The sequence below is a fragment of the Canis aureus genome, chromosome 10 (genome assembly GCF_053574225.1).
Source record: "Canis aureus isolate CA01 chromosome 10, VMU_Caureus_v.1.0, whole genome shotgun sequence".
Classification (NCBI taxonomy): Eukaryota; Metazoa; Chordata; class Mammalia; order Carnivora; family Canidae; genus Canis; species Canis aureus.
Genome location: NC_135620.1, coordinates 14,814,129 through 14,839,129, shown reverse-complemented (window position 1 = coordinate 14,839,129; position 25,001 = coordinate 14,814,129). Strand labels below are relative to the sequence as shown.

The following is a 25,001-nucleotide window of genomic DNA, read 5'->3' as shown; positions in this document are numbered from 1 at the left end:
GCAAAAGATACAGCTCATAAAGAGCTATTATCCAAAATATACAAAGAACTCTTAAAATCAACAGTAATAAAACAAATAACCTGATTAAAAATGGGCCAAAGAGGGGCACCTGGGTGGCTCAGTGGTTGAGCATCTGCCTTGGGCTTAGGCTGTGATCCCAGAGTACTGGGATCAAGATCCGCATCAGGTTCCCTCTCCCTCTCCCTCTGCCTATGTCTCTGCCTCCCTCTGTGTGTCTCTCATGAATAAATAAAATCCTTTAAAAAGTTTGAAAAAAAATTAAAGTAAAAATGCACAAGACCTTAAAAGACACCTCACCAAAAAGATACACAGATGACAAGTAAGCATATGAAAAAATGCTACACATCCTGTGTCATCAGGAAACACAAATTAAAATGAGATAACACTACTGTAACACAGTGATTTATAGGAAATATAATCATCATTCAGATGACATTCACCAGATAAATATTTCTTAAGATATATTCAGTCTTTAGCCACAGTTCTTTTTTTTTTTTTTAAAGATTTTATGTATTTATTCATGAGAGACACAGAGAGAGAGGCAGAGACACAGGCAGAAGGAGAAGCAGGCTCCATGCAGAGAGCCCAACGTTAAGACTTGATCCTGGATCTCCAGGATCACACCCTGGGCCAAAGGCAGCACTAAACCGCTGAGCCACCCGGGCTGTACTAGCCACAGTTCTGGAAAACACTTCCGGACCATAAAGGTGAAATGGGTATCCTGTTATTAATGAAGGTGAATTCTGAACCCTCTCAAGGTCAGGGGCTGGTTGCCAGGAAGACCAACCATATGATTAGAGGGTTGGAAATTTCAGTCCCACCCCCACAACCTTTGGCAGGGAAGAGAGGCTGAAGGTTGAAGTAGCCAATGGCCAAGGCATTAGTCAATCATGACTATGTAATGAACCCCCCATAAAAACCTAAGAGGTTTTTACCCTTTACAACTCTTTTACCCTTTTAGGAGACTTTACACACTTGGGGAACCAGAACGCTTGCATGTGTCACCAAGCCAGGTCCCACAAGCTTCACTAGGACAGAAGTGCCTTTGAGATGTCATCCTACATTCTTATCCTTTATCATGTCCTATAATAAACTGGTAAACCTAAGTAAGTTCTTTCCTGAAGTCTATGAAACCACTCTAGCAAATAAATTGAACTTAAGGAAGGCGGTACTGGAGCCTCTTATCTGCAGATAATCAGTCAGAAGCACAGGTAACAGCCTAGAGCTTCAAAGTGGTATCTGAAGTAGGATGTGGAGAGCAATCCTGCAGGAAGGAATTCTTAACACCTTGGGATCAGATGCTATCTCCAGGTAGACAATGTCAGAATTTAAGCTGAATTCTACTACAAGTGTCTGAGAATTGCTTGGTGTTGTGGAGGGAAAAAGCTCTTTTCCACACAGGAGTTTGTCCCAGGAACCCTAGAAGAACTACATAGCCATTAATAAAGGTGGAAATCTAAAACACTAACAATACCAAGGGCTGGCAAGAATGTGGAGCAACAGGAGCTCTCATTTCTTGGCGGTGGGAATGCAAAATGTGCAGCCACTCTGGAAGATAGTTTAGGGGCTTCTTACAACATACTTCTAACATATGATCCAGCATTGTCCTTGGTATTTACCCAAAGGAGTTGAAAACGTAGGTCCCATAAAAACCTGTACATAGGGGGATCCCTGGGTGGCTCAGCGGTTTGAAGCCTGCCTTCGTTGGGCCCAGGGCGTGATCCTGGAGTCCTGGGATCAAGTCCCACATCAGGCACCCTGCATGGAACCTGCTTCTCCCTATCCTGCCTATCTCTGCCTCTGTGTGTGTGTGTGTGTGTGTGTGTGTGTGTGTCTCATGAATAAATAAATAAAATCTTAAAAAAAACTGTACATGGATGTTTATAGCAGCTTTATTCATAATTGCCAAAATTTGGAGGCAATCAAGATGCCCTTCAGTAGAAGAATGAGTAAAAAAACTATGGTACCTCCAGACAATGCAATATTATTCAGCACTAAAAAGAAATGAGCTATCAAGAAACCTTGGAAAACCTTGGAAACCTATGGAAAACATGGAGAAATCTTAAATGCGTATTACCAAGTAAAAGAAGCCAGTTTGAAAAGGCTACATACTGTTTATTTCAAACTGCATGGTATTTGGAAAAGGCAAAACTATGGAGACAATAAAAAGACCAGTGGTTGCCAGGGGTTTGGAGAGAGGGAGGTGAGGGAGAAGGGATGATTAGGTGGAGCATAGAGGATGCCTAGGGAAGTAAAACTCTCCTGTATGATACTATAATGGTGGATACATGTAATTATAAATGTATCCAAAACCCACAGAATGTGCAATACCAAGAGTAAACTATGGACTCTAGATGGATAATGATGTGTCAGTGTAGGTTCATCAAATGTACCAGTCTGGTGGGGAATGTGGATATTGGGGTGGTGCTGCAGGGAGTATAAGGGAAATCTCTGTACCTTCTGCCTAATTTTCTGTAAATCAAAAACTTCTTTAAAAAACTGTTCTAAAAAATAACATCTATTAAAAAAAAGCACTGGTATTTAAATGCATTTTCTCTAAACTTAGATAACCTTCTCCAACTAAACTTGATTACTATATAATAGTAATCATACAAAACTTACAAAGCTGAATCATCCAGAAAATGTAAATCATGCTCATCATATTTTGTCTAAGAAAATGAGGAATTGTCCAATTCATTTTTAAACTGTTAAAATGTAATTATAAAATGTAAATACATGTTTTTAAACTGCTAAAAAGCTGTTTGGGAGCCTCAGAGCTGTCCTCAGGAATTTGGGCAATTAACTGAGAAATTATATGAATCACATCATCAGATGACAGCACAGAAAGAAGCCATTTTTGTAAAACCATTCTGTGATCCCTTTGCTCCTATACAGAAAGCTTACCACTTAGAGGCTTGAAATGTTATTCTTCTAAGCAACACAGATTTTTATTAACACAAAGCAAATGGCAGTTTATTCCTCAAATCCTAGTCCCTTTCTTTATGAATACTCAATAATAATTTTTTTAAAAATTAGACAATTCTAATGTTACTTACTAGAGAGAAATGCATAGTATTTATGCTATCTCAAATGGCTTAAACAAGAGTTTTTTCATGAAAGGAAAAAGTGATCCAAAAGGAAGATTATGAGGTTCAAAGCAGTTGACAAAACAAAACAAAACTCTTTAAAAAGATTAAAAATAAGACACTCAAGCAGACACAATTTAAAAAAACAATTCAACATGATAACAGTAAAGAAGGCTTCCACTAAGGCAGACTACAGAAATCCACATGTCACACATAGCTTTAGTAAGATTTAATCTTGGACAGTGACTTAAGAAGGTTTTAGAAGGTACATAAGTGAAGCACGACATCTGCATTTTGAACATTAATCATCCAGTGAAGATCAACAGATACGTAACACAGGAATAAAGAGGCTAAAATCCACAATGTGATTTTACACTATTCTTCCATCTTTTTCCTTTTCAAATCTGATACAATGCAGTGATCTTCACAAAGAAAAATAAATCTGCACAAATGTCTATATGGTCAAATTCTCTTTTGAAGTATGTATGTACAAAGTTCTTGAATGCACAAGAATAAATAAATGAATAAGAAGGCTTTAATTCCTCTTAAAAGGGTAATCACCAAAGCCCAGGCAAAGCAGGAAAGAAATCATAGAAAAGAAATAATATATACACAAATTAAAATCACCACTAAAAGATCATATTTTCACTACTTTTTCTTTTTTATTTGCTCCTGACTCCTCACAAAGCCAAGTGCTCTAGAAACTCAAAACATCACTAATAAGCCCACGTTCGCAGCCATCTCACTTAAAAATGATTTAACTCTTCAGCACTTAAACTCACATGACTTTAGCTTACTCTTAACTTCTTAAAAAACAGGAAATCATGTAATCTGGGAAACAAATTTTCTCTCTGTTAATATTGCCCACTACTTCCCAAGTACTATGTCAAAACTGAGAAGCAGGGTTTTGATAAATAGGAGAAAGTAAGGATTAAAGCTTTAGTTCTTTGTAATACTGGCCAAAGAAATATTTTATTTGTTTTCTTTCTGAAAAAGGAGTAAAAAGAGACTATTCTAATAGTTAAATGCCATTTCCCAAGCTCTGAAGGCTTTTCCTAACAAGGACAAACATATCAGATTCGCTTTGCCATTTCTACAAATAGAATGCTGTTAAATTTACCATTGTTCAGATAAAAAAAAACACTGGGCCATAAGGAAGTTGTGACTTCATGTCTCACAATAAAATGGTGGTGAACCTTTGTTAGTTGTTATGAAATAGTCTGTTAACAACTACCATGACATGAAAATCTCTCACAGACACTGTTCATATAAGTACAGGTGTGTCTGATTTTAATAGAAGACACAATTCCGAAAGTTGTGTATCTACTCAACCTTATTTTAAATCTATCACAAAAGTGTGCTATTGAAAGGCACTCCTCCCGCAAACACTACCTGAAGGCAACTAATTTTAGATATTTGAAACTTTTCTTAAAGTAAGGCAAATTTGCATTTTTCAGGCATTTCAGACAGCTGAAAAGAAAAAAAATACCATGGCTCTACTATCAGGAGGCTGTCAGGGAAAATCCTATTAGCAAGTGCTATTAGTTCTGATCGAGAGAAGAAACAGGGACATGGCATATATGGCAGGTAAGTCTGGAAAGAAGCCTGGGTCAGATGACTGCTAAGGTCTTTAACAAGTGACTATATACTGTAAGGTACACTTGAGCAGTGATGATGGGTAAGTACTGACTGGTTTACATTTCTGTCTATTTTTCCTTTTGAGTGAGATGTCAGGGATGAAATCTAAAAGCAGAAAATTAAGTTTGACTTTCTCTGATATGAAAACTTATCATGGTTTAAAACTTAAAAATAAACTACTATAAATATAACCTAGAACTGATTTTTTTTAGAAAGGCAAAGAAGTAACTCCATGGGAAAGAATATGGCATCATAAAAAGAACCTGAAAGTCTAATAATTCACACCACATAAAAATTAATTCTAGATGGTAAAAGAAAACATAGAATGTCTTCATCTAATGGGGACAAAGACTTCTTAGGATTCAAATAGTAATAATCATAAAACAAAAAATTAATAATTGATTTCACAAATATTTACAACTTCTGCACATCCACTGGCACCATTAAGATAATGAGTAGATAAGCCACAGACTAGGAGAATCTACTCACAGTACATATATATATTTGGGAAAGAATTTATATACAGGACATATAAAGAATTCCTACAAATCAATAATCAAATGACACACATGTCACAAAAGAATATATACAAATGGTCAATAAGCACAGGAAACTGCTCAGAATCATGAGTTATGGAGAAACAAAATATCATTACATACCCACTACAACAGCTAAAATGAAAAAGAATGACAACTCCAACTGTTGTCAAGACTGTGAAACAAACATAACTCTCATTCACTGCTGGTGGAAACAAAATGGTGTGAATACTTTGGGGTACTGATGGGCAGATTCCTATAAAGTTAAACAATACCTACTATATGACCCAACAATAATTCTAATCTTAGATATTTACCCAAAAGAACTGAAAACATATGCCCACTAAAAGGTTTAAAAATCTCTATTAGTAAAAACCTTTTAATAATCAAAATGTTCATCAACATTAAAATATAAAATCTGTGTAGGATATTTGTGCAATGGAATACTGGTTAGCCTTAAAAAGAAACAAATTATCAGGGTGCCTCCATGGCTCAGTCTGTTGAGTGCCCAATTCTTGATCTTGGCCCACATCATAATCTCACAGTCAAGAGATCAAGCCCCGAGTCCGGCTCAGTGCTGGGTGTGGAGCCTGCTTAAGAATCTCTTTCCCTCCCTCTCCTAATGCCCCACCCTCTTCTCTAAAAAAAAAAAAGAAAAGAAAAGAATACTGAAAAATAAACATTAGCCTCATACTAAGCAAAAGAAGCCAGATGATTCCATTTATACGAAGTAACAGAATTAGCAAAACTAATCTATGGTAAAAGAAATCCTATCAATGGTCACTTTTGGACAAAGTATGGAGAGAACAAGAATAAAGTCTAGAGGATGATGATAATGTAAATTTTGACAGGGCTGTGGACTATCCATACTCAAATGCTGTAAATTTTACTCAATGTAAATTTTATTTCAATTTAAAAATGAACTTTTCAATAAAACAAGAATTATAAATACTGTCAATTCTAGTAAGCTTGCTTTACATACTGCTATTAGCCATCAATTCTGAAATGATATTCTGAGGATCTTAGCCTTCTAACAATGAGTAAACAGAGTAGTGATAGCCAGATTTCTCACTGTCCACAAAGAAAGACATATATAGAGGAAAGAGAAGGGAATTACACACATGGAAAACAAGGATGCTACTTTGTGGTATTAGACTAAAATTAAATGTATCAGCATCAACTCGTGATTCTTAATAGATAAGCATTAACACATGTGTAGGCATATTTGCATATGTATATATGTGTGGACGTGTGATTCACATATACATATGCATTTCTAAGTTCTGCTACAGAAAGAGTCTAGAAATAATAACATACCAATAGCAATGAATATATCCAGTGCCCAAATCTTGCTTTCTATCATTATCCAATAAAAGGGAGAAACTACAAGAAAAATCTAGAACAATTTGTAGCTCCAGAAAGTAAAGGTCTCAATCATGAGAACAAAAGGATAGACCAGCCAGCTTGATGGAGCAACCAATGACCAAATCTGGGACAATGTGAGTAGTATCAAAAGAAAGAATGACAGTAATAAACTATACTGCTTTCAATAAAATTCAAATTCATGAGTCCATACTGACAAAAGTCCTTAAATGGGAAAGGAAGAAAAACCTTTGCTTACATTAGATCAATAAATACACAAAGAATAATCAATTAGGAAATCATCACTGGATGCTAAATCTAGTAAGTAAAATTTGAGGAGGAACAACATATTTGTATTTACATAAACTCAAAAATCTACTTACAAAATACTTTTGAATTGCAAAGAGAAAACTTATAGATGGAGGATCTTAGAAGACACTACACTAAAGCAATGGGCCAAAACTTGAAACCAAATGCCATCATATGCCTCCTGACTTGATGCACTGACAACATGTCACTTGTGATTTTGTGCTACAAATGCATACTCAAATAGAATCATGAAGAAATTATGAGACAGACTCAAATTGAAGACATTCCACAAAATAGCCAAAGGTACTTCACAAAAATATCCAGGTCATGAACCATAAAGAAAGGTAAAGGAGTGTTCCAAATAAAAAGAGACTAAAGAGATGTGACAAACAAATTACATGTTCCTGGACAGGGAAAAAAAAAAAAAAAAAACTGTAAGAAACTCTGTAAGGTTGATATTATTGTATAAGGAACCCTCTTTAAAAAGTTACATAATTTGCCCCAAGTCATATAGTTACTACCTAGTAAACAAAACCACTAAGGTAGGGCAGCCCGGGTGACCCAGCGGTTTAGCGTGGCCTTCAGCCCAAGACTGATCCTGGATTGGGTCCCGCGTCGGGCTCCCTGCATGGAGCCTGCTTCTCCCTCTGCCTGTGTCTCCGCCTCTCTCTCTCTCTGTATCCCTCATGAATAAATAAATAAAATCTTTAAAAAAAAAAAAAAAACACTAAGATATATACTCTTAGCATTAAATGTATTGGGTAGGATGCCCTCTCCATGGCTTGCTGTATCAAAGAGCCAGTCTCAATCAAAAATCTTCACACACTAAATGCAGCTAAAATTAAGTATTTGCTCATATTCTTTAATATAAGAATAATCATATGCATCAGCCTCACTGTGTATCAAAGCTGAACATTTCAAGTTGTCACATAAAAAAAAGACATGGTGAATGATATGCCATTCATTTACCCTAAAACAACTTAAAGAGTTGTAATAAATATAAATTAAAGTTAACTCTAGCTAGCTGTGATAAATATTACAACAGAAGCAACTGTAATCCCCCCAAAACTGAACCATAATAACAAAAACTTGCACTGTTAGCATAGTTACTAAATTCAAATTTCTGTACTTATGAAAGGTATACATACCTTTTCCTAAATGTGTGTTTATGCTCATATATCTAGCTGTTCCTGTAAGGCTCTTGTGTTCTCTGTATGGTATGTGTTTCTTCGTCTCTGGATCAATATATTCCTTTGCCAAACCAAAATCTATAATATGAATAACTTGCTGGGTTTTGTTTCCTGGACGTCCTATTAAGAAGTTCTCAGGCTTTACATCTCTGTATATCAAGTTCTTTGAGTGGACATATTCCATGCGAGAGATCTTGATTCACCAAAAAAAAAAAAAAAAAAAAGGAAAGAAAGAAAAAAGAAAGTTTTATTTTAGGCTATGACTAGCATAAAAAAAGCATGATAGAGACGAGAAAATTCTCACAATGAAAACAACATAAAGAAGAAAAAAGAAACTGTTTCAACCCTTTAAAAGTAATATAATATCAGTCTATAGTTTCTCAAAAATATATTCAATTATGACTAGAAGTCTTTGGTTTCACTATTACAGTCACTTATAAATGAAAGTATTTGAACTTCATAAATTGCTTTCATGCTGGTAAGCCAGATCTGTCAGCACTTATAGATGAAGCCACCTCAGACAACCAAACAAGTCTACTAATACAAAGTCTTGACCTGAGACATACAGAGACATCTTCATAAAGCTGGAATCTGTTCTTCCTTATCAATTCAATCATGGAGTAACTGTTATATTAAAGAAACTTGGAGTCTAAATTGTTAAATAAAAACAACACAGTATCCTTCAGGAGACCTCTTTTTTCTTTTTATAACTTATTTATGTCTTTCTTTAGGTATTCAACATTTTAAAAGATCTTGAAACCAGAAAATTCTGGAAGACCACTAATGATAATATGATAATATGATAATGATAATATGATAATTCCACTAATTCTTTTACACATTCTCAAACAATGTTCATTGTATAAACTGTCACAGTGTAGGACATGACAAACAAGAAAACAAAATTGCTTCATTTAGTGATAATAATAGTTGACAACACAATATAAACACACAGCCACTTAGGTAGGACATTTTAGTTTGTTAACAAATTCTGGATCATAATATACAATATTCTATGACCAACACTCTTCATTAATGATATATTTTGAGCATTTTCCAGGTTACAGGACATTTTTTAATACACAGCTTTTAAAGGCTACATATTATTTTATGGCTATTAATAATTTATTCAACTAATCCTATTATCTCTACATTTGGGTTTTTTCTCACTTTATGATAAACATCCTTGCACAATATGCTTTTAAGTATATGTGAACATAGGCTGGATATATTTGTAGAGGCAAAATTAATGAGTCAATGGAGAAAAACAATTTTAAGATTTTGCAACAGTCTACTGGCAGTGATTTCAAAACTGCCTTAAATCATTCTCTAAGTTGTTTCCTCATAGGTTCCTTGAAAATTTAAATATTTTATAAGACTCTCCCATTGTTTCTTCTTTTTCTAGGCCATTAGAATTTATCCCTAACATTATAAATCCACATTTCTCTTTTCTAAGCATTCCTCTTCTAATATGAAAACAAGGCCAGACACAATTCTCAAGCTGAGCATTCTGATCTTAAGGCACTAAGGTATTAATTCTTTTACCCAAATAAAATGTACTTGGCTGGGTTATTTTGAGTTCTACACATCCTAAAAAGACGAAATGCAGAAACGTCATTAGGTCAAATGTTCTGTGAAGATAACAACACAGACCTTGAAATTTTCTATCTAAATGTGTGACAGGAAAGGAACCATACAACCACTGAAATGGCTTCAGAACCTCCTGCTTGACTTACCAGCTGGATAGCGATCATGAGAACTGTCTTAAGAGAAAACGTCCTGTCACATAAATCAAACAAATCTTCCAAACTAGGTCCCAGAAGTTCGAGCACCATGGCATTGTATTTACCACAAGGGCCAAAATAGTAAACTTGAGGTATACCATCTGGGGGAAAAGAAAAAGGATTTTAATCATTTCCTTATCTTAAATATCGTATTTTTCTTCCTTAGAAAATCAATAGGTGGCATTAATCTTTTTTTTTTCCAAGAACTGCAGCAGTATCTGCACTTTTTCCAAACATACAATGAATTTTTCCAGAATCAATCTCCTCCCTGTACCTTTTCCTTCATGTTCACAGGGCAGCCTGGTTCCATCTCTCCTGCAGCTGCATTACTGAACTACATCATAAACAGTGCTTCAGTGTTGGTCTCCAACACCTTACCAGAGAGAGGAAGTGAGAGAACATGTTTCCTTGCCACACAGGAAAGATACGATTTTTTCTTTTGTTTTAAACAAACAAGTCACTGTTCTCTTTAGTAAGTCTGAAGTAGGCATAATGCTAGGATCACCCTCCAAGATTTCCATTCTCTGCACACACATCATACAATTCTCTTCTCTCTTCCCACGAGTGCAGGTAAGACCCCAGATTTCATTCTTGTGATTAGGTTATGCTATGTAACAAGGTGATGTACTTAAGGCCTCATCAGTGGGCCTGAAGAAGTCAGGTAAGCCCTTGAAAAAGGAGGGTCCAAAAGTCAAAGATATTCAAAGCAGCAGAGAAACTCTCTTGTTGATTTTTAAAAAGCAAACTGTCATGTTGTAGAAGAGGCCATGTGCCCCGGAATGTTGGGCAGGCTCTAGCAACTGAGGGCCTCATTCCTATAGCCATGAGGTGTTGAACTCTGAAAATAATCAGTGAGCTTGGAAAAAGACTCTGAGCCTCAGGTCAGACTCTAGTCCAGGCTTACACCTAGATTTCAGCCTGGCAATACTCTCCACAGAGGACCCAGTTAAGCCATGCCTGGAGTCCTGGCCCACAGAAACTGAGAGATAAAGAAGTTTCTTCCACTATGCTACTAAATACTACGTAAGTTATTATATAATACAAAATAATACAAACCCCAAATATGAAGCCTAAATGCACATAAATCATTTATTTTTTAGAACTAAGAGATTTGCAATAAACATATCATCAGTGATCAATTTATCTTAACAATGCATTTATTTGTGTAAAGTAAACTCCTTCCATCTTCAACGTCTCACTTTTACTTTCAAGTGATTTTTTTTTTTTTTGCTTGTTAGTTTGTTTTTAGTAATTTTAGAAGGGAAAAGAGTCTCTAGATAAAACTTTCCTATTCTTTTTTAAACTTTCCTATTCTTTTTTTAAACTGTCCTATTCTTTTTCAAATTCATTGTAGTTGCTTATCTGTAACATTAGCAATTTGAATAAGACCAGTTTTTCTCAAATGTGAATAGTGAGGCAGCAGAACATCTGGGGAAAAGAAGGCAAGACAGGTAATAAATTGGTGAGGGGAGTGGACACATTCAAACTGCATACATGACCCACCCCCAAAACAGATTCATATACACCCTCTCCATATGTGTATGTCAGCACACCCTGCCACACACGCACACACACAAACACTTCCCTTCACCATGGGATATCACTGTTTTAGCATAAGCCACTCTTACCATAGCCAGTCTTGCAAGCATGCGTCAGATCTACCCCTCATATGTGTAAAAACAGGGGAAAAGTTCAGAAATAGTGAAATGAAAGCTCACTAAAGTTTATTCCAACTCTGAAATACTACTTTTATTGTGCTATACACTGCTTTTATTATGCTATTAAGAGCCTGGAGCTGCAATTAAGACATTAATACTTCTGAGCTACTGAGTTTTTAAAATTATTTCCACAAGGCCATTTTTTCCCCCTCTCTGCCACTGGAAGTTAATTTTCATGCTCTTCATTTAGCAATCTCTAATAACTCACTTCTACTCTAGTTTGTTGCTTCTGATCTGTAAGATGCAAGCAAAGCAGATCATCAAGTTTGTTAGAACTATATATGGAATGGAAAACTAAACAGGTTCTGAGGTTCTTCCATGAAAGGACTGTCAAAGAGCTTTTCAACTTCTTTCAGAGGCACTATCTGTATTCTTAATATTCATTTAAATTGTTGTGAGATGACCTCTCAATAAGGTAGCAATATATCTTTGTTTATTAAATGACTGATTTATTCAAATGTTTTCAAAGCTTTCCAGAAACAGAAAATCATTTAAGTAATCTCAGGGTCTTAATTTCAATCAATGCTTACAGAACAGGCACTATATCTTTATGCATAGGGTGAGACATGATGGGTTAAAAGGGTGGACAAGACACCTTGATCAAAAATAATTTAACCAGGGAATGCAAATTTAGGTTAACATTCAAATATCCACCAATGCAGCTCACCAGAGTAACAGAATAAATATGAAAAAACATGACATCATCTTAAGAGATACTGAAAAAGCATGTGACATCAACTCTCAGCAAATCTGGGAAAGAGGGTAACTTCCTCAGTCTGGTAAAGGGCCTCTATGAGAAACTCACAACTAACATCATACTTAATGGTAAAAGAATTAATGCTTTCCACTTATGACTGGAAACAAGACAAGGATGTCCACTTTCACCTCTTCTATTCAACAGTATAGAATTCTACATTGTTGAATTCTATTCAACAATGTAGAAAAAAAAAGCCATTTTCAAAAATGAACAGAGTCCGTTACTTTAAGAAAAAGTGAAATAATTTACTTGTTCCTATTTGTTACCAATAATAAAATTCAAGCTTTCACATAAAAATTAGATTTTTGCCAGGATGACTTTTGAAAGCTTCCCAATACTAAAGACAGAAAAACACAATACCTTTTCCGATAAAACTGTGGTAACATTTACTACAACTTAATTTTAGGTAATAAATATGGCGATAATTGAAAATCTCATTCAGTAAATCAGTTTTTTCCAAGTGACCAATGCATGTTTTTATAAAACCATGAACAGGTAAATGATCTAAAATATAATGGATTTTAATGTAAGAGAGACTAGGAAAACGTTTTTCCATGTGGCTTCTAGCTCTACACTACAACTTTAAGAAACTACCACTGGTCAAGTTTTAGTGTAGTACCATAAAGATATTTATAATCTAAAAGCTACTTAATTAGCCCAGACTAACAAAGCTGTGAGTTAAAATCTTGTTGGTGAAATACGAATTGGAACATTTTTAGAAGAAAACTGTCCTAACCTTTTCAAAAAAACCAAAAACATGCATAAGACCATACTGAAGTTGTGGTGCTGGTAACAGTTAAAAAAAGGAAGGAAGGAAGGAAGGAAGGAAGGAAGGAAGGGAGGGAGGGAGGGAGGGAGGGAAAAAGAAACTAAATGGGAACTACCTAAACATCCATCAACTACAGACTAATTTAACAAATTATGTTCATCAATTATGTCATACCCATATTGTAGAACACAACACAGCCTTTAACTACCTGTGGGGATACACTGTGAAGGACAACTTCTGTTATTTACTTCCTATAATTCTGAAGTGATCAATTAATTATGTTGTTTACAACAATCATACATTACTTTTAAAATAAAATGTTTTAAATGAGTTCTTACACATACGAGAAGACACTAGAAGGAAAAAACAGAAAGCTAACAACAGAGATTAGTGGAAGCACAAGTGACTTCCACTTCCATTTTTATACTTTTTAAACTTTCCCAAATTGTTATGAAAAAATGCTATTTTTACAATCAGGAATAAAATGTCTTTGTGTGTCTCTCATGAATAAATAAAAAATCTTTTTAAAAAAGGAATAAAATGCTCATTTTTTATATTCTTCTGGAACCACAAAGAAAATCTTGATTGGAAAATGATTTAGACTACATTATTTAACCCATGTATTAACTTACTGAGCAAGTGTTTCTTAAACATCCTCCCAAATGTTGAAAATTATACAGGTGTACTTCTACTCATATTAACTATCAGCTTCATTCTGGAGCTCCTAGAAACAAAGCAAAGTATACCTTTCGGACTCTGTCACCTTATAATGTGTGTAGCCTCCCTTGCCTTCCCACCACACCTCACTAACACAAGGAACAGACCTATTCGAAGGCTCAGATTTATTTACTCTGTCTCATTTGAGCTCTTCTAAAGCTGCATTCCAGAAATTTCTACTCAAGCTCCGCCGTCCAAGCAGCCAACTTCTCATTTTACTCAACCTTCAAGTCTCTTATCAAACTATCTCTATTAAACGTGACACAAAACTATAATTATTCACACACAATTTCTCACAGATGAGGAAAAGCATACATAAGGAAATCTGCTCTGCTCTACTTCATATAAGCCAACTTGTTGCTAGAGGAAAATTACTGCATCTCTAACATGTACATTCAATCAAGCTATTTACATAACATACCTTTGAGTTCTAAGTTTCTCAAAAACTTCCTTTTTTTAATGGTTTCAAAGTATCTCAAAATTACATATCTCTACCTTATTCATGATGGCTAAATTTCATAAAAAGCATTACATTTCATCGGGTAAATTTAACAGACACTTAGTCTAGGATTTGAATGAGAATACTTCAGTTTCATTATGCAATATAATTTTACCTTAATATATGACTCAGCATTAAATCTTTGGGGAATGAAAAAGGATAAGCAATTCTAAATGACTATGAATCATTGTGTTTACAAACTTCTTAGGTAAGTATTAATAATGTATTTCAACACCAATTTCTTTTTTTTTTTTAAGATTTTATTTATTTATTTGAGAGAGCCAGAGGGGGAGAGAGGGAGAGAGAGAGGGAGAGAGAGGGGGAGAGAGAGAGAGGGAGAGGGAGAGGGAGAGGGACTATGCACATCAGCAGTGAGGAGGGGCAAAGGGACAGGGAGAAGCAGACTCCCCACTGAGCAGGGATTTGATCCCAAGACTCTGAGATCATGACCTCAGCCAAAGGCAGCCGCCCAACCAATTGAGCCACCCAGGTGCCCTCAACACCAATTTCATCTCACTGATGTACAAAATCAAGAATTACAATTTTTCTTTAAAACCCTAGGATGTAAAGCAAACTCTGCAAAGGTCAAACTAGAATTTCATTTCCCAGGACAAGTCTGGACAGTTTTCTAACACTGAGCAAATTAAATTGTTAGGAGTTAGGAAACATTGCAAGTAACAAAGGAGTGCTGGGGAGTACCCCAAGCAAAAACAAAATAAAACCACAGCTAATATGAACAGGGGAGGCAAAACCACCAGGAAGAGGATTTATGGAAGGAGGAGAGATGAAGGAAAAGAGGGTGAGAGAGAAGAGGAAGGCAGAAAGAAGCCTTAAAAAGAAGAGTAATGAGGTGTTAAATTACTACCCATACCTCTTGACCAAAGTACTTGGCTACTGAATTGTATGAATGCAATAACTCAGAGGCTGGATCAAGCTTTATGTTTGGTCTTGTATCTAGTGAATTTTCAACTATAAACTTATACTACACCCAATTCCAATTGTTCTAAAATTCTTTGTAAGACTACTATAAAGAGCCATCCATTGTGAATTTATGAAAATTAGTTCTGATAATTTCCAGTATCCCTAACTTTCAAGGCAAGTATATTTTTTCTCCCAAGAATGGGCAAAAATACAAAATTCATATATTATTTGAAAATACAATCTCACCCTTTGTCTCCTAAAATTAATTTTATCAAACGCTTCTTCTTATATTTCAGCATTCCATTTAAGTGACAAAACATTAATTAATTAAAGTCACAGAACAACATTAGGAGGTGTAACAAATACTCTTAAGACTGCTTACTATATTTTGTGCCAGGTATTGAAGTACTTCAGCTCCTTATAGTTGGGCAATAGTTAAATGCATCATTAAAAGAAATAATACCATGACGTTTCTTTTCATTTTCATAACTGGTAGTATTCATATGGGAAGGATTAGAACAAAAGCCTTAAAATTCTGACTAGGAAATTTGAAATCTACAGATGTGCTTAAGAAATCCTAAAATCTGATTAGAAATACTATACAGAATTATCACATATGCTATATTCTTTTTCAAGGAAGTTTCACTTTGAGGTGTTCTTAACCTTTAACATAAAAGCTTATACTCTTAACTCAGCAGTTCTCCACATGTGGTCTGGAGACACATCAAGGGAAGGGAATGGGTGGTCCATGAGACCCTTTCAGGAGGTCAATGACATCAAAATTGTTTTTACAACAACACTAAGATGTCATTTACCCTTTCTACTCTCCTTCTCTCACAAGCAAACGGTCATATTTTCCAGGGGCTACGTAACATGTGATATGTCAGTGGACTGAAAGAAGATGATAAGGAAAATCTAGCTGTTTTCTGGTAAGCCAGACATTAAAGAAATGTGCAAATTCGTAAAATAAAAGCACTCTTTTCAGATTTTTTTGATTTGGAAAATGTGGTTAGTTGTGATTTTAAAATGTTAGTGTTAATTCAAAATGAATTAATGTAGGAACAGTTTTATATTTGTTTTAATTTCTCATATGGTAAATATATATAACTCACAACAACAAAAGTTCTCTGGGATCTTCAAAAAGTTTGAAGGGTAAAAAAAGATCTTGAGACCCAGAAGTATGAAAATTGCTGACCTAGCTGAACAGCAAGCTCTGATGTGAACAAGCAGATGCAATGGGTTCCAGACGTGGCCAACAGTGGTTCCATTAAATATAACACCCACATTTAGAAATAAAATTCTACCAATGAACCCCAAATGAAATAAGGTCACCCCACGGTAAAAAGAAAATAAAAGTCCTTTCTGTGATAATACTCTTTACACATTTTGAGATCATTCTAAATTTCAAAGAACGTTAAAAAGAATAACACCTACAAACAAGTATTGTCCATTATATTGAATATTACATGAATAAAGAATATTGCATGAATATTGAATAAAATTATATTCATTATATTATGCTACATTATTCATTATTCAGTTATTATTCTCTGGGCCTAATTAATGAAGGAAAAAATAAATTCTCTGTATCATTTTACCCAAGCTTCTAGTTTACATATCTTTCTCTCACAATGTTACTTAATATTTAAATCAAAAATAAAAATGAAATATGAAACCATCAACAGTATTTAATGGTTTTATACTTTCAATCTTTTTAATATTACATAGAGAAATTTAAAAATTATGCTGCATTTTAGAAAATTAAATCCGTCACCATTTAGTCCTACCCTATTCAAAGGTATGTTTTTTTTTAATTTAAGATTCTTATGTGATTAATTTCTCACTAAAAATACTATAATTACCACACCACATAGAACTACTCTATACCTGCACCATATAAACCAAACTAAAAGCACTATTAGTTAACCTTTCCTTATTATGTTGATAATGCATAGCTTTCTTTAAGTGTATACATTCTCCATGAACTATGACTAACACAAAACCTTTGAACTGCTTCTATCAAAAGTAGCAACATACACAGGTAGTCACATATAAATTACTAAAAGTTCAGCAATGCATAACTGAAAGAAATTCCCATAAAGAGAGGTCTCTGTAAGGAATGAGAAATATTACGTATATTTACAATGTCTTCTCAAAGCAATTAAGCTATGACAGAAAAGGGAACTCTCAGAAGCTGCTACATCAACTGCTGTTGATCTGAGCTTACATTAAGTCTACACTAGTCACTGGCTCACTCATTACAGGATCCTTTATTATGTTTGTTAATACCAAACTGCAATGGGAGATATCCTAATTAGTTTATTCACTTCACTTCCATGGTTTTTACAGCATTTTCTTTCAGTTCTCTCGGACATTTATACACAGAAAGAACAGAATTTCTCATTTCTTCAATATAGGAAACTTTTAATCAGGCTTCTCAATTAAAGGAACTTTAGATATTAATAAATGTAGATATCCAGCTTTAAAAGTTTTGTATTATTACAACCTTTCTTAAAAGTAAATGGTATGATCAGATTTCCATACATTATGGAATCACCAACACACATTTAACTAGCAAACAGCCCTAAATTGTCTTGAAAAGGAAGTGAAAATGGAGGTGTCTGTAAACCAGAGCAAAACACAGAGGAAATACCTAAATCGTGACTTTTTAACAAGGCACAAGCCAAGAAGGCAGAGAGGTCAGTACAAGGCAGGAAGAAGAGCTCTTTTAACAATTCTCAGAAGGCAATACTATGGAGAAGTATAATTTTAGAAAGAGCCACTGCTGCTATTATCAAATTATTGTTTAGAACTACATAGTTCAAGGCACATCAAAAAGCCAAGGCACTCACTTAGAAACAATGATTTACATATGCGTGGTCTCAAACAGTGTGTTTAATACTACTTCTATAGTTACAGATCGCTGACAACAGTAATTTATAACAGAAAAAGATTATTCTACTTCCTCTCGTAAGTAATAATTTATGACAAAGAAAAGTTATTTTGCTTTCTGTCAGAAAGATTATCAGCTAATAAAGAAATTCTGGGGCAGCCCCAGTGGCTGCCCAATGGTTTAGCACCATGCCTTCAGCCCAGGATGTGATCCTAGAGACCCAGGATGGAGTCCCACATTGGGCTCCCTACGTGGAGCCTGCTTGTCCCTCTGCCTATGTCTCTGCCTCTCTCTCTTTCTGTCTCTCTCTCTCTCTGCCTCTCATGAATAAATAAATAAAATCTAAAAAAAATAAATATATATTTCAGGAGAGAAACAAAACAATGTCAGGAAATGTACTGCAAAAGAGGTGACATTTAGCTAGGGCCCAAAGAAAGAAGGAATTCATTGAGAAAGAAGGACATTTCACATAGGAGAATACAGAGGAAAATAATATGATCTATTCAAGGAAAAGTAAATTGAGTGTTACCAAAAAGTAGATTAGTAGAAAGAGAAAGAAATTTGGATTTTATGCTAAATGATATGACAGAACTTTGTGATCATCCCAATTGGCCGAAATCTGAGGCAATTACCCTTTTCATCTTGAATGGGTGTGCCACTAATAGCACAAGATAATCCAGAAGAGCAAACAGGTCTTTGGGAAGAGAGCAAAATCACTGGAAAAGTAAAGAGAAAAGAAGAGAGGGAGTGCAATTCTAGGTACACAGAATTTCTGATCCCACTAAGGTCATACATGTATAACTAGATTTTAAGAATGGAGGCAAGGGAAAGAGAACTGGAAGTATTTGGACAGCAATTTCATCTGTTTTCTTCCTTCCGTTTCAAGAAATTCAGGACCATATGATGAAAGCCACATACTAAAAACAGGAGCACAATTCCTTACTTGTGAGCAGCTATATCAACCCTACAATTGTCTACCTGAGAACTGCTTGTTCATTTTTTCTCACAAAACATCCCTTCCCTTGTGTAAACTACTGCTATTGTGATTTTTATGACTGAAAAAGTCATTTGTGCCCAGTGCAGTGGTCAGTGTGGTTTTGTCTCTGTTCCTCTTCTTACGTCATGCTCTATACTCTCCCCCTGTGGGATCTCAGTCATTCCCTTAGTTTTAGAAACCACCTATATGCTGATGATTCCCAAATCTAGATCTTCGTTTGACTCAATAAATGCTGACTGTATGTGACAAAACAAGACTATTCAATACATTACATTTTTTGCAATCTATTACAGAAAGCAGTAATGGTATGAAACAATACTCTAATCCTGGGGAAAGCTAAGTAGTGAGAGAGAGGCAGCCCCTCATGTACACACTGCAGTAATGTTATATAGAATAGTTTCAGTGTCTGTATAGAATGGATTCAGGAAACAAATACAAAAGAAAACAGAGATATTCTCAGGAAATATTCTATTTCAGAGAAACAGAGACATACGGACTTAGAGGAGGTTAAAAATACAGAAATTATATTTTTTTTTCACAGATAGCCCAATAAATAATCCTAAATAAATCCATCTTTTAATTTTTGCTTTGACTGTGGTCAGGCACACATGACATAAAATCTGTTATTTTAGCCATTTGTAAGTGTTTAGCTCAGTGGCATGAGGGAAATACTCACACCGTTGTATAACTATCACCACTATCCATGTCCAGAACTCTTCCTTCCATCACTTCATACTGAAACTCCATACCTATGAAATAATATTTTCCTATTTCCCTATCCCCTTACAGCCCCCTGGCAACCACCATTCTGCTGTCTCTATGAATCTGACTACTCTAGGGGCCTCAAATAAGAGATCACAGAGTATTTGTCTTTCTGTGACAGGCTTATTTTAGTTAGCATAATGTCCTCAAGGCTCATCTATATTGTAGCATATGTCCAAATTTCCCTTCTTTTTAAAGACTGAATAACATTTCATCGTATGTATAGATCACACTTTGTTTATCCATTCATCTGTTGATGGACACTTAGGTTGTTTCCATCTTTTGGCTACTGCAAATCATGCTGCTATGAACGCAGGGGTATGATATCCATTAGCGTGCAATCTTTTGTACAGATAAATAAGAAGTAGAATTGCTGGATCAAATGGTAATTCTATGTTTAATTTTCTTTGAGGAACAGTCATACTGTTTTCCATAACATCTGCAGCTGTACCATTTTACATTCCCACCAGCAATGCACGAAGACTTTGATTTTTCCACATTCATACTAACATTTGTTTACTGGTTATTGGTTTGATAACAGCCATTCTATGGATATGAAGTGGTATATCTTTACAGTTTTCATTTATATTTCTCTAATGATTGCTGATATTGAGCATTTTTTCAGGTGCTTATTGGCCATCTCTACATAGTTGGAGAAATGTCTTTTGAAACACCCTGTCTGTATTCTTGGGGTCAAGTTTTAGGAGATCACTGAGTCTCAGTATTAATTAATTATACTTATTCTTAAAGAGAATACTAACAATCAAACTGCTACTTAAATAAAACTTAAAATATTTTAAGAGAGTTATAAGTAAAATTACCTTGGATGACTCATTTATGATTAAGACCAGTCTGAAAATATAACCCCTTCAAGTATCAATTCCAAAATCAAACTTTTTGTTTATTAGGCTCCATGCCCACTGTGGGGTTTGAAGTCAGGACTGTGAGATCAAGAGTCACATACTCTACTGAGACAGCCAGCACCCCCCAAATCCAACTATTTTAAAAAATCATCATTCCTTCCCCAACAACTAAACTCTTGTTTTTTCTACAAAGCTCACATGGGCATTCAAAAATGTTTTTAAAATTCATGATTGATATAAAAATTCTGTTGTAACCTAAATTCACGATTCACATAAAATACTCAAAAATATTCACACTTTCATCAGCTTCATGCAATACCATTCATATTTCAATCTATGTAAATGCTATGCCATGGAGCACAGGGAAGCGTCCTAATATATACTGATTGTCCTCTATATGGTGGACCCTGTCACTGTGGAACACTGTAGCCCTATGGCATTCAAGTGGTCAAGACGTAGGCCTCATTTTTACTACCCTGACATAATTTTTAAAGTTAAAGAAGGCAAAGATATAATAATAAAAGTGTACATTTGGTACTCAATTCAATGACTCCCTAAACTCTAAATTGACCTATTCATTCTTCTCTAATTAAAGTGTTCAATCGTATTTTTCCAAATGATAGCCTTACTGTATAAGTAATGATCGATCTGCTGTCTTTATTTCCCCAGCATCCAATCTTCCTCTGATTAACACCTCAGTTTCCCAATAGGCAACCATGTAGCCCCATTCTTAGTCCCAGAGTCATCAGTAGCTCCTGAGATGAGCAAAAGATCTAAACCTGGGCAATGAAATTCAGCAATTAAAACAAGGAAAGGCATGAGATCCAAAGTAAGACAGTAAGATTCGGTCCTAGAACTTTCGCTAGAATTTTTAGGGAAAAAAATGACATGGTAATTGCTAAGCTAGGCTACTGGTAACCACCTCCGCCATCTCATAAAAAGGGCCAACCAGAAAATGAAAGTTACATACATACACAAAGACAGAGCACAGAAACAAATTCAAGAATGTTCCTGATGGCAGTATTTGAAGTCCTGGATACAATAATGTCTTAATAATAGGTCCTTCCCCTGAATTTCCAGTAGATAAGCCAATAAACTCTTTTTTTTTTTTTTTTTTTTCACTTAGCTTCTTAGGGCTATCACTTGCTAGTACTAACTAATATGTATGGTTTCATACATAATTAGTTTTATCCCCCTATCCTTTAAATCTCAGTTGTCAATGATAATTTTGATAACTCCTAGAGGGCTGTGATCAGACTTAAAAATGCATTATGAGAAGACTTCAGTGATAAAAATATTAATACAAAATGTCAACTTATTGTCCCTATAGTGACTACTCATTTGGAAAGTATGCTGTTAGAAAAAAAAAAGAATGGAAAAAAAAAGAAAGAAAAGAATGTGCAAAATTAATAACGTATTAAGAAGTGCTCAGCTCTATCAACTAGAATAAAAACATGTGCTTACAAAAAGACACAAGAAAATAAATCCACTTTATTAAATCCGGGGAAACAAAATATCCCTACCTGATAAGGAACTACACATACAGAGCCATTACAGTCAGCAGAACAGAAGTGAACAGAAAACGTACAGCTGTGAGAGGCATTTACATAAAGGCAACGCAACATACTATAGGAAATCTTCTTATTAGCTTTTTTCCAATGGCAAAAAATATCCCTGCTCATTAATTTTAGAGTTCATATAAAAATACACCTGTACTAAAAAAAAAAAAATCACCTTTATTAACTTCATACAGACAATGTAATTACTGCATACTTGTGGCTAAAACAGCAATTTATTTTGTCACAGATCTGGAAGCCAGAAACCTGGAATCATTCTCATTAGGTTGAATCAAGGTATTGGTAGGAGCATGTTCTATCTGGAGATTCTAAGGGAGAATCCTGAAAGCCTCTTCCAGGTTCCTGTGACTGCCGGCATTCACTGTTATGGCTATATAAGCAATCTGCATTTTAAAACCACTTTGCCTTCTCCTTGGTGTATATAAAATATCTGTCTTTCTTTTACAAGGACATCTGTGACTATATTGAGGTGCTATCCAATAATTCAGAATAATCTACCCATCACAAAATCCTTAATTTCATCATTCCTGCAAAGGTAAATTTACAAGTTCCAAGGATTATGATATGGGTATCTTTTATGGGCCACTTTTCAGCCTACCACTGTCCTAAGTCATTTCAGTAACTATAATATCACCAAAAAGGCTAAGACTTTAGAAGTCATATGCATCTTGTATTTTCAAGTTAAATTTTTTTCACAATGTTCCCTATTCATATTAGCACCAACCAAGTAAGCTCCAAAAAAAGTCATAATTAAAACAAAAAGAGAACATTAAGACTCTAGTAAGGAAATGTCTTGTAAGCATAGCCTTAAAGAAGTGATTCATTTTAACCAAATTTAAAATACTATTCTTTTAAACCGAAGAGTTATTATAACAATTTGTTACAAATTTAAAAATTAATACAAGACTTTACCTCCAGATCCTAACTGCTTGTAGAATCTGTATTCCAAATGTAGCTGTGGTGCTCTGGATTTCATGGGCTCCTAATTAAAAAAATAAACAAAAATAACAAAAAATATTTAAATTATTAAAACATCACTAAGCCCCAATTCCAAATGTTCTAAATCTTAATGTCAACTCTTATATAATTTAATATTCTACTAGGCATCTTTCTCTAAGGTTTCTCTTTCTCTAAGGTTGTCAGATCCACATAAAAATCAACTTTACATTCAATTAAAATCAATTGATGCCATAAATGTACATAAGGTTAAGTGGCTATTAGATGAAGCAGTAAAGAAATCTATATGTCTGACTTTTTGACCCTGAAGAAAATTATACTCTGAACATTCATGGCTAGGGAAATGATAGCCCTTACTCTTTCTCCTCTTTCCAAGAATTCATCTCTGAACTGTGTATTTCTCATGTAAAGGTTCTAGATTAAAAGAAGGCATAGACAAGTGAGAAAGAACAAAGATGAAAGTATGAAAATTTTGACAGGAGCAACAAGAGATTTTTTAATTTAACTAGGGTATAGCTTACAATAAAACACACAGTTTGTAAGCATTAGGTCCATGAGTTTAGTTAACTACATATATTCCCACAACCACCACCTCAAAAAACCTTTAGAACATTTCCATCATCCTTCCCTCAGAAGCAGTCTGAGGGAAGCTCAAAGCTATCACCTTTGGATGAGTTTCATCTGTTGTTGGATTTCATATAACTGACATTATACAGCATGTTTTATATGTGTGTGTGTCTAGCTTTTTTTCATTCAACATGTTTGTGAGATTTATACACTCAGAGAAACAACATAAAAGCAAGACTCTAGATAGAAGAAATAAATAATAAATGTGTGAAAATATCTGCAGAAAACAGGAAACTATATCATAAAGTAACAGGAAATCTGTACAAGATCCAGTAGGAAAGTAAAACAAAATAACAATATTTAAACAAAACCAACAGAACTTCAAAAAATTTTCTATGACTTCAATAACTGAATTTGCAAACTCAGTCTGCCAGCAAAGTAACACAATAGAAGAAAGACTTTGGAAGATACATGGGAAAATGTCTACAGAACTAGAAAATGTACAACGCCTCTACAGAAATTATATGGAATGCATTATGAAGAAAGAAAAACAGAAAATACAGGGGAAAAAATGAGAGACCTAGACAACACAAGAAGAAAGTCTAACAGACATTTCATAAGAGTCTCAGGAGGACAACAGGGAGAGAAGTGACCAAGAGCAACAAGTGAAGAAGTACCTCCTATGAATCTTCAAGAACTGATGAAAGACAGCAAACCACAAACTCAGGAGGAATACAGATCCTAAACAAAAAGAACTAAAAACAAATCTATGGCCAAGGCATATCCTAATGAAAACTATAACCCATGAAAAAGACTTCAGAAAAAGAATGTGTAAAATCCCAGGGGAACAATTATAGTCATGAGTATTATTTTAAGAGAAAACAATGAGCTCAGCTCTTGAGAGGCAGGAGAGTAAAACAGTTAAAAGCACAGACACTAAAACTACACTGTTGTGAGTTTGAATCCTAAATCCATTACATACTAGCTGAGTGGCTTTGGCAAATTACTTAACTTTTTTGTACTTCTCAGTGTCTTCTTCTATTAGAGGAATAACACTTTATCCTTCTCATTATACCTA

At 34.8% G+C, this 25,001-nt stretch overlaps 1 protein-coding gene across 17 annotated transcripts in view; it reads right to left on the bottom strand.

The window, feature by feature from the left end:
* CSNK1G3 (casein kinase 1 gamma 3) overlaps nt 1-25,001 on the bottom strand; it is a 107,619-nt gene that overhangs the window by 36,810 nt on the left and 45,808 nt on the right. For 16 of the 17 annotated variants that reach the window (XM_077911444.1, XM_077911442.1, XM_077911446.1 and 13 more), the window contains 3 exons: nt 23,312-23,381; nt 9,879-10,027; nt 8,101-8,335 (listed from right to left, as the gene is read on the bottom strand). In XM_077911444.1, coding sequence (XP_077767570.1) covers nt 8,101-8,335; nt 9,879-10,027; nt 23,312-23,381 — 454 coding nt within the window. Of the gene's footprint in view, nt 1-8,100; nt 8,336-9,878; nt 10,028-13,802; nt 13,895-23,311; nt 23,382-25,001 lie in introns of all 17 variants that reach the window. The other variant, XM_077911453.1, reaches the window with a different exon arrangement.